Genomic DNA, 10549 nt, shown 5'->3' with positions numbered 1-10549 from the left:
CCTCACCGCTCCGTTCCGCCATCACCACCGGGCCGCCCTTGCTACCGCATACTCCCCTCCAAGCCCACCACTTTCCGGTGAAAACCCCACCCCAAATTTCTGTGAAATTCTGCCCATACGAAGCTCTCCTACATGCGGTTGCTTAATACGAGGTTAACGTAGGGGCTAACCCGAAAACACGCGCTCTCTTTTTGAACTATACATAATCATTTGGCCAACGTGGCCGCGTGCTCGCTGCCGCCGCTTCGCTTCGCCTCCTCTCCGCTCCCGCAGCCGCGAATCGAAGAAGCCACGGCACCACGCCCACTTGCCTCGAGCGCAAATTTTACGCCAGCAGATCGCGCGGCGCTCGTGCTCGTGCTCCCGCTCCAAACCCTACCCAACCACCAGATCCGGAGATCCCGCGCGGAGGCGGAGGCGGAGGCGCACCCACCCTACCCGCCAATGGCGCCTCCTCGTCCTCGGCTCTGATCCGATCCGCCGCCGCGCCAATGGATTCCGCCCGGAGCTGGCTCCAGAAGCTGCAGCCGCGGGACAAGGACAAGGAGCGGGGCAAGCCTGCGGCGGCGCCGTCGCCCACCGGTGGCTCCGCGAGGATGGCCGCGGCCGGGGAGGAGACGCTGTCCAGCGCCACCAAGCAGAAGGTGGTGGCGGCCAAGCAGTACATCGAGAACCACTACAAGGCGCAGATGAAGTCGCTCCAGGAGCGCAAGGAGAGGTCAGTCCAGCCCCTTCCCGCTCCACTCGCCGCTTAGAAATGGCAATGCGTGTGCCTGGGTTGGGATTTGAAGGGGGGAAATGTTGGCGCGGGGTGGAGTTATCAGATTGGAGTGGAGTTATCAGATTAGCACCCGCGAACTAGAGCTCTGTTTGGTCGAATGCATGAGCTCTTAAACTTTTGGTTGTGATCTGAGCGCGAGTAGCAGTTTTGCTGGCTGCATTGTAGAGGAATGTACTCATATTACTACCCGTGAAGTACCAGGCTACTAGCTACGAGCTCGAGTTGGCTATCGAGTGTGTGCACTACTGGTGCATGTGCTTGCTTTAAGATGCACTTGTCTAATTTTGGATATGTTGGGCTAGCTTGCCGCGGCCATAGCCAAATTTTGGAGGAGGGGTAAACGGTTCACACCTGTAACTTCTTTTAGGTTCGTGACTCCTTGTTTGCAGTGTTCTAAAACGCGCTAGGCACCAGGCGCGACAAACACCTTCCTCCGCTTAGGCAGGTTGGCCTGCTGTCCTAGGCGAGCTAGGAGCCTTTTAGAATAGTAGTTGTCTGTGAATTCAATTTTGGCGCGTTAGTGTACGTGGAAATGTTTTCTATTAAGGTCATGTGTCATGTAATAAATACCCGTGGTGCTTCTAGGATTATGAGGGGTAAAATGATTCTAATTTTGGCACGGTAGAAGATAATTTGGCGCTGCATAGTGCATATGATCAAATAAGTTGCTGCGCATGGCTGTAGTGTTGTGGAAGCAAAACAGTGTCGAAGGAGATAAACAGTTGGACCACCTGTACAAACCTAGGGTGAAGGGAGGTAAAGGGGCGCATCAGCTCCAGTTTTGTGTCCCAGCATGCCAAATACTGCATAGCTCCATTGATTGGTCTACTAATAGATGTTGCTGTACTTGACAAGTGACAACAAAATTTAAATAGTTGTTTTCTAATAATGATATTACCTTAGGTGCTGCCAAACCAATCTAGTTGTGAATTGTTGCAACGTGGACTTGGCCTCGGGATTCTGTTAATTGTGAAGTTAGCTTTTACTATTATTAGGTTTTCTATATCCTTTCTAGGAAAGCTGGGGATACATAGGACTATTTATATCTCATCTGTTTGCAAAGGCTCACAAACTGCAAATATACCCTTGGACTGCAAAACAGATTAACCAACAAGACAGAATGCATCATACATAAACATTAACTGGGGTAAATGTAACTTCCGGCCGAGAATGAGAATAAAGTCCGCTCATGGAAAAGATGAAAAATGACAACTGGTTGACAGTTGAGAGTAGCCCCAAATTCCCTTTAGTGCCCCCTTTGGACTGCATCGGCGCTGCTAATGCATACAGCTTCATGTGGATGATGGAACTACAACCTGTGGTTGCTGTTGCCTTCTAAACTTTGATATGAAATCCAGATCTTCTCTCTTCATTTTGTGCTTGGTGCTCGTTTTTTGAGGCCTGGCATAGGGCTCACTAAACTGCTATCTATTGTTTTTGGATGTACACCGCTGGCATGGCCTAGATATTGTTTAGTGTCTATTCTTGTTTGCTACTACCCATCTTAATATCAACCTACACTATAGGCGTTGGATGTTGGAGAGGAAGCTAGCAGATGCTGATGTATCTGAAGAAGAGCAGAGCAATATCCTGAAGGATTTGGAGAAAAAGGAGACAGAATACATGCGCCTACGGAGGCATAAAATGGGTGTTGATGATTTTGAATTGCTGACCATTATTGGGAGAGGTGCATTTGGGGAGGTAATGCATTTTTTTATTCGCCCTCTTTGATGCATGTATAGTTGGATCTTGTGTAATAAACATCACTTTACTGAATACCTTGAGAAAACTGAGTTTTCTTGTGGTACATGCAGGAGATTTCTCTAATTGTCCTAGAGGCAGTATATGTTCTCTGCATGCGTCTGCTGCTTACCTCCAGTTTATACTTCATACTGACATTTTGCAGGTGAGACTTTGTAGAGAAAAAGCTACATCCAATGTGTATGCAATGAAAAAGCTTAATAAGTCTGAAATGTTACGAAGAGGCCAGGTACTTCATGTTTGTTAACTCTAGTAACTAAAGGAGGTTATGCAGCAAGCTTTTCTTTTTCTAATGTGTCATTTTTAGGTTGAGCATGTGAGAGCTGAAAGGAACCTCCTTGCAGAGGTTGATAGTGCTTATATAGTTAAGCTCTACTGCTCATTTCAAGATGACGAGTTTCTGTACCTCATTATGGAGTATCTTCCTGGTGGTGACATGATGACTCTACTCATGCGCAAGGACATACTGACAGAGGATGAATCTAGATTTTATGTTGCAGAGACAATACTAGCAATTGAATCCATTCACAAGCATAGTTATATTCATAGGTAATATATACTAACAAACAAACTGTACAGCAAGTGCAACTTTCTACTCAATCTTTATTATACCTTTTCAGGGATATCAAGCCTGATAATTTGTTGTTAGACCGAAGTGGTCACCTGAAGCTTTCAGATTTTGGCTTATGCAAACCTCTAGACAGCAGTTGCTTCCCAAATCTGAGTGATCTTGACTGTGCTGTGGGAAAGAACACCAATCCATCATCAGATGGCGATAAGCAATTAAGTAACTCTAGTGCTCCCAGGCGAACACAACAGGAACAGCTATTGCATTGGCAGAAGAATCGGCGGATGTTGGTAGGTTACATGCGTGGTTAGCTATAAAAACATTAAACTCCCATCATTTCATGGTGGATATAGTAACACAGACCTTGGCTGATACTGTAACACGCAATAAATTGGCTTCTATCCTCTTATCAAGCATCTATTTTGTTCTAAGGACGGTCTTTTTTTTTTGTGCGTGTGTGCATAACTGCATACTATACTTCTAGTAGGCAAGCCTCAGTTTCAAGCACTTTCTATATCTACATTGCTCAGTTCTTACAAAATGTAGTTGTAAAGAGGCACTAATGAGCTGAAATTATGCTATAAGAAATCAAGAACATCTAGACACACTTGATTATTGTATATGTGAAACATGATTATATAATGGATATGTGAAAAAGATGTAAGAGATGAATACCATTGAATTTTGAGCAACTTGCATCCCTATAGGGCGATAATGAAATGCCACATAAGACTAACACCCCGTTTGGATCTCGGAATTGGGCCCAGAATTCTGGAATTGAATTTCCCTAGTATATTGCATATGGGATGGCTAAAATGAGGGAATTTGGAAGAAAATTTTAAAAATTTCATTTGTTTGACAATCATTATCAGTGTACTATTTCATATCATTGGCTCTGTTTATATATGTACATATTTCATGAAAATTGCAGGCTTATTCTACTGTTGGTACACCTGATTACATTGCTCCGGAGGTATTATTGAAGAAAGGATATGGGATGGAATGTGACTGGTTAGTTTTTGATTCTATGAACTCGTGCAGTGCATGTCCAGTGGTGTCCATTTTTCTTAGATTTGCATTTTATAGGTGGTCACTTGGGGCCATTATGTACGAGATGCTTGTGGGGTATCCGCCGTTTTATTCTGAAGATCCAATGTCAACATGCAGGAAGGTAACTTTATGTGCTGTTTCTATGTCACTTATGCAATCATTGCATATTATTAAGTCATGTCCTTGTGGAATAATTGTGCTTTTGTGTGTGAATCCTTCTTAGCTACTTCATGAATGCAATTTTGCAGATAGTGAATTGGAGAAGTCATCTAAAATTCCCTGAAGAGGCCAGACTTTCACCTAAAGCTAAAGATCTCATTAGCAAGCTTTTGTGTAACGTGGATCAGAGACTTGGATCAAAAGGTGCACATGAGATAAAGGTGAGAATCATTCAGATGATTTGCACTGATGTATAAGTTTGAAATTTTGTGATTGATGGCACAATGTGTTCCTGCAGGCACATCCATGGTTTAGAGGCGTTGAGTGGGAGAAACTATATCAGATGGAAGCAGCTTTTATTCCTGAGGTTAATGATGAGTTGGACACACAAAATTTCGAAAAGTTTGAGGAGGTGAGGTGCTATTCTCAGGCTGCTGCACTGTTCCAGTTGTTTCTATATAGATTAGTGTAAAATCTGACAGTGCAAAAGACATTCGTTGAGTAATTGACAGAATAGATTCAAATGGTTTGGAAGCTAGAATATTTCCTTCTATCCTGAGTTTTTTTTTGTTTGCATAGTTGGCTAGTTGACAATATCACTAGACTACAAGAGTACATTTAGGTAGAAACTGTGAAATTGTTTGCATATAAGCATAGGCGTCCAGCATGCTGGGACCTCGCCATTAGATTAATTATCAAGTATTTGTTTCAGGATGTAGCCAGCCAATTATTTACCCTGCCATGCTTGTTTGATCAAGTTATACCATGCACAGCTGTTTGTAAGAAAGAGCCTAATGTATTTGCAGTACATATTGACATATTGTTACACATCCTGCTTGCTTAGATTATATTGTGAAGAAAATGTACTTTGAGATAGTGAAAAGTGGTAAATTGTTTGGCGTAAAGCATCTTAGTTCTTGTATTCTGGCCTCCAGTGGGTACTGAGTGCTTTATATTTATGCCCTTGGTATTTTCACAGGCAGCTCCTCCGATGCAAACTTCATCAAAGGCGGGTCCTTGGAGAAAGGTACTGTTGTGTGTTGTCGGGATCATATAATGCATTTGCTTCTATCGCCAAACTTATAGGAAGACTACATTTTTTTTCTTAGTCAAGTATAGAAATCAGCAAACTGAGGAACTAGGCAGTTCAATATCAAGATTTCACTCTTAGGCCATTATCCCCTTTTGATTTCAAAATCTGAAATGCAGTTGTTTTGGAACAGTGATGATTTTCCTGCTTCTGTTATGCCACAAGGATCACCTTCGCACTTAAAATTAAATGCCTGAGCCTTGACATCTTATTCTCTTTATCATTTTACTTTGGGTATGGTTGCTGATTAATTGTTCTGTTGTGTAGATGCTTTCCTCCAAGGACGTAAATTTTGTTGGTTATACGTACAAGAATTTTGAAATAGTGAATGATCCCGAACTTCCAGGAATTGGTTGGAAATATTTCCTATCTCACACCTCCCATTTGTTCCTAGTTGATCTCTTTCCCAAAAATGGCTTGGGCATTATTTTGTTCATTGCACATATTTTGAAGTATTTTTCTTTCTGAATTTGCAGCTGAGTTAAAGAAAAAGAACAAGCCAACACGACCAACCATCAAATCATTATTTGGTAACTACCCGCAACACTCATCTGTGAGTTCTTGTGGCAACTTTTTCATAGCATTTACATTGCATTCACTGACATCTTTACAGAGACTGCTGATACTGAAGATCAGCCTTCTGAAGGCAGTTTCTTGAACCTACCCATGCAATTGGAGATGCCGGAGAGCCTTGAGCCCTCACCTCACTCCAGTATATCTTCCGAGGATTCCCAAGCACGTCATAGGTAGCAGATGTATGTTTTCTGGCACCTGTCAGCTGTGAGTTGAGGCGGAAAAAGGTGGGCCTTTCACAAGCAGATGGATGGCTATCTGCAGGATCAAGTGGCTATTCCGAGGAGGAGAACAAGCCCCATAAAGTTTGCTTTTGAGTAGCTGTTTGAGGTGCCCCAGTAGCCATTTAATATGGCAGCACGGCATCCTGTACATTGTTACTAGTTTTTGAAATTTCTTTGCCAACAACCCGAGCAGGTTGGTTGATATAGAAAGGGAGGTATTTGTTCTCTCCTGTAAATTTCTGGATTGTGTTGCTGAGATTCATTCTTTCGTTGGAGCGTGCCATGGGGTATGCTGCCAGTTTCTTTTGCCCCGCAGGAATCTGCATTTCACATCATTGTTATAAGATTTACGACAATGTAAGTGGTACTGTAGATGAGAATTGAGCGATAAGCAAGCAAGTGAAATTGTTTTCTTTGATCTAGTTCTGCAGTACAGTTGTGTATGTATGTCAATTAGTTTTATTCGTGTTTATGATCTGAGTTTGGTTCCAACAAATGTGACACCAGAAGTTTCTTTTCCGGTCCTGTTGTATATTCTGTTCTTAGTGTGTTTGGTTTTCACTTTCCAGATCACCAGTGCTCCATTGTTCCCAGCTTTGTGATTCTAGTTTCGTTTAGTTGTTGAATTGACTAACCAGGTCATGGATTCATGGCATGCCTTGCTGTTCTAATGGATGAGTCGATTCAGTGAGGGTTTTTAGGAAGCAAGCCTGTAGGGTGAGTGCTTTTGATTACCAATAATCACAAGCTGTAATAATTCTCGCCTTCTCTATATCTCGTGCCTAATCTCCGAAGAAAAGCACCTATGTACAATCCAACTGGATGCAAAGTAAATCAATATGTACAACTTTATCATTCGTGGTGAACGTTTGTACGACCACGTTTTTTTTGGAATGCCATTATTGTATTTATACTGGTCATTAGATATGCTCTTATGAGCTTTAGTGGTGATGGTATATTGGTATTTGACAATTTTATTTTTTTTAATTTAGGAACATATATGGAGCATTCTGTTAGATCATTCTAACTATATTTTTTTTTACAGTGAAATCTATTTTCACGGGTTTCTTTGGAGGCAGGATCGAGCGAGACCGTTCCGTGCACGCCCGCTCCGTGCATACCCGTGCGAGCGCTCGGGCTGGCTCGAGCGCTCACGCCGTGCGAGCGCCGTCCTTGCCAACCGGGCTAGCGCCGGATGTTGATCATTCTAATTATATGGGAATGTATGGTGTCTATTTTGAGATTTGGAAACGGGTTGCTAAGCGGTTAGTACCTATGAACAACTAAGCTACTTATCGTCTCTCTTTTTTTCCTGTTTGTGCCTTGCTTTATATGCTTACTTGCTTAATGACGTGTATATGTCTTCATCTCAACTTCTTTCAGATGAATTTCAGAGATGCTTTGTTGGAACTACAGAGGACATATTTCCCTTGCACAGTCTTGATATTGTATATGAGCTTAAAAAAACTCCAAGGAGATTCTCGATTGAAGATGATGTAGATTCCTCTTCTCAGTTTTATTACTTCATGTTCCTAATTCATCTAATTAATTCATTTGCTTGTTTCTGTTTTCCAGTATGATGCCTTCATGGCTTGCATTGATGAAATGGTTAGCATGGTTTGCATGATATCGATGTCCTACTGGAATATGTTCTTTTACACTGATGGAACATCTGTCTGTGTAGGTTTCAGAAGATGAAGCTCGTCAGTTGATCAGAGAGGCCGTTATAAAAATGGTCAGTTTAATTTTTCCCCTAGAAGCAAATGTATCGTGGGTTTCGTGGCTATAAGTGATTTTTTTCCTAGTTGATTATGGTGTTTATTTTGCTGAAGTAGACGCTAATTTTATCTTCAGGTTAGAAAACCAAAGATCTATTTGGATTTTACGCCAGGAAGAAGCGAGACATTGCAGAAGATATTGGTTTGATTCCCAAAGGTACGCTTTCACAGACTTCTCAACAGTCACAGTGTCTTCATAATGGGAATAAACATGCAGTTTCTAATTGTTCTCTTATTATTTTTATTTGTAGGGAGAAGACTATAGAGGTCACCACAACGCAGGGGCGACAATTGCGAAGCAAAACACCATATGGTTTGAGCCAAGATTTACATTGTTTTGATTCAAGTGAAGAAGATCTAATTTCCTGTGTCTTGCATTACTTGCATTGCTGAACCTTCCATTCTAGATGAGAAATATCCGATCAGGTTGTTTCAGTTAAAAGCTATCTTTGCAAGCTCTCACAGGCGTGTAAGCATATACAAAGCTTGGCTGAAACTGAAGGCATACGCCGCGTCTCTCTCTCTCTCACTCAGCTATCTTTTTTCTGTTTAGTTTTCAGGTGCAGAGAGAGATTGTCCGTTCTGTGTTGCCGTGCAAGGTGGCAAACTTCCCATGCAAGTATCTGGGAGTTCCTCTGTCGATCCGCAAGCTGTCCATGACAGACCTCCAGGGATGTTCTCAGCACGTTCGGTTTACTGCCGGTTCTTTACGGGTGCCATTGATTTCGAGCCATGCAAGAGAATTTGGAAGACCTGGGCGCCGCTGCGCATCAAGATCTTCATCTGGCTAGCCACGCTCAATAGATGCTGGACAACAAATCATCTTGCGCCTTGAGGCCCACAACATCCGCCGTGTTTCCTGCTCTACGACCAGGTGGATGAAATGGTGCAACACCTGCTCACAGAGTGTGTTTTCGCTAGAGAGGTGTGATTCAAGGTGCTCCAACAAGTCGGCCTGCAGGAGTTGGCGCCGGATGGACTCGACACCGTCTTCCAAAACTGGTGGCGAAATGCGCAGCAACAAGCCCCCAAGGAAGTTCGTAAGAGTCTCAATTTTTTGGTGATCCTCGTGACCTAGTCCATTTGAAAGCATCGTAACCGCTGCGTCTTCGATGGAGCGCGACCTAAGGTAAGGATGCTTCTGCGAGAGATCTATGAGAAGGCCAGGCTCGGCGGGGGGGGGGGGGGGGGGAGGGGGCAAATGGGTTGTGTTCCTTGTTAGTGTGAGTGTTTCGTTTGAGGTCGCTCATTTTGTTTTTGGCGCACATATAACAAAAACTAAACCGGTCGCATGTATGACTTTGTAATCAGACTCTTTATCTTAATACAAGGACATATAATTCTCTTGCACGTTTGAGAAAAAAAAGTAGAGAGAGAGGGGCAAAGCCTCATGTGATGACCCGGCTGACACATGGAGCCTATACGGCTGACAGGTGGGGGCCCAGAGACGGATACAAAAGGGAAGCCAGGCAACAGCTCAAATCATCGATGAGAATATAGAACAAATATCCTTCTTCCTCCTCCGGTCTTCTTCCTTCCCGGTTCTCTCCTCTCTGATCCCTCTCTTCTGCTGGTGCTTCTCTTCCCCGTCACCCTTCTCTCTGTACCCAGTCTAAGTCTAGTACTGCTTTCTTCCTCCTCTGCAGCTGTATCCTGTCCGTGTGCTGAATTGGTTGCATAATCAGTCCATTTGAGTGTTGAATCAGTGTGCTGGTGTGCCAATTGAGTTGTTCGATCGATTGCGTTGCTAACACCTCACAACGTGTGCCCACTGTATGCTGGGATTCTTTGTGTTAGACTACCATTATTAGATAGATTTTTATCCTAATTAGCTGTGCCGTGCATGCTGCTGATTCTATTAACACGCACGCTATTATTGGATAGTCTTGAGTCTGTTAGGATATGGACTTGAGCCTCGCCCTATATGTATACGGTCGACACATTGATCTAATACAACAACGATTTACATCGTCTATCATGGTATCAGAGGGGTTCCGATTCCTACGTTTGCTTCCGCTAATCTAGCTACGCCGTCACCGCACCGCCACGAGCTGCGCAGACACCGCCAAGCTCCTTCCTCTCCATTGCCATGGCCGACGACGCCGCGCACAGAGCTCTTGTGGCGCGCGTTGCCGCCTTCACGCCTGAAGAGCACCGCGAGGCTGCTCGTCAAGAGGCCGAGCGCCTGGAGGCTGCTCGCCTCGAGACGGAGCGCCAGGAAGCCGCGCGCCTTGAGACCGCCCGTCGCGCCGAAGAGGAGCGCGCGCTTGTTCTCGCCGAGCAGGCCGCCGCTCTTCCTTGCAACCCCCGCCGACTGGTGAATGGTACATGGATACAGGTGCAGAAACACATATGACATCTAACTCCGGTAATCTCTCCTCCTCCCATTTGCCCTCATATTCCACACCTTCTCACATTGTCGTTGGCGATGGTTCCTTGATCCCTGTCTCTAGTACTGGTTTTGTCTCCTTTCCTTCCACCCGGGGCAACCTAAACCTTAATAACGTTCTTGTTTCCCCTCAGTTAATTAAAAACCTAATTTCTGTCCGTCAATTCACCATTGAC

At 43.9% G+C, this 10549-nt stretch overlaps 1 protein-coding gene across 1 annotated transcript; it reads left to right on the top strand.

Annotated features, from left to right (window-relative positions):
- The first annotated feature begins 213 nt into the window (after positions 1–213).
- LOC133906330 (uncharacterized) lies at positions 214–6561 on the top strand. The gene is made up of 13 exons (XM_062348198.1): positions 214–718; positions 2308–2482; positions 2688–2771; positions 2850–3091; positions 3163–3400; positions 4042–4121; positions 4197–4281; positions 4409–4540; positions 4618–4731; positions 5299–5346; positions 5677–5761; positions 5886–5939; positions 6023–6561. The coding sequence occupies exons 1-13, from the start codon at positions 492–494 to the stop codon at positions 6157–6159; spliced, it is 1701 nt and encodes a 566-aa protein (XP_062204182.1). The 5' UTR covers positions 214–491; the 3' UTR covers positions 6160–6561.
- The last annotated feature ends 3988 nt before the right edge of the window (positions 6562–10549 follow it).

Source organism: Phragmites australis, chromosome 23 (genome assembly GCF_958298935.1).
Source record: "Phragmites australis chromosome 23, lpPhrAust1.1, whole genome shotgun sequence".
Classification (NCBI taxonomy): Eukaryota; Viridiplantae; Streptophyta; class Magnoliopsida; order Poales; family Poaceae; genus Phragmites; species Phragmites australis.
This window is presented reverse-complemented; position numbering and strand designations above follow the sequence as displayed.

Coding starts and splice junctions, on each gene's coding strand:
- LOC133906330 (XM_062348198.1), top strand. CDS start 492: ATGGATTCCGCCCGGAGCTGGCTCCAGAAGCTGCAGCCGCGGGACAAG. Junction 2,772..2,849: donor AAATGTTACGAAGAGGCCAG/GTACTTCATGTT, acceptor TGTCATTTTTAG/GTTGAGCATGTGAGAGCTGA. Junction 4,282..4,408: donor CAATGTCAACATGCAGGAAG/GTAACTTTATGT, acceptor GCAATTTTGCAG/ATAGTGAATTGGAGAAGTCA.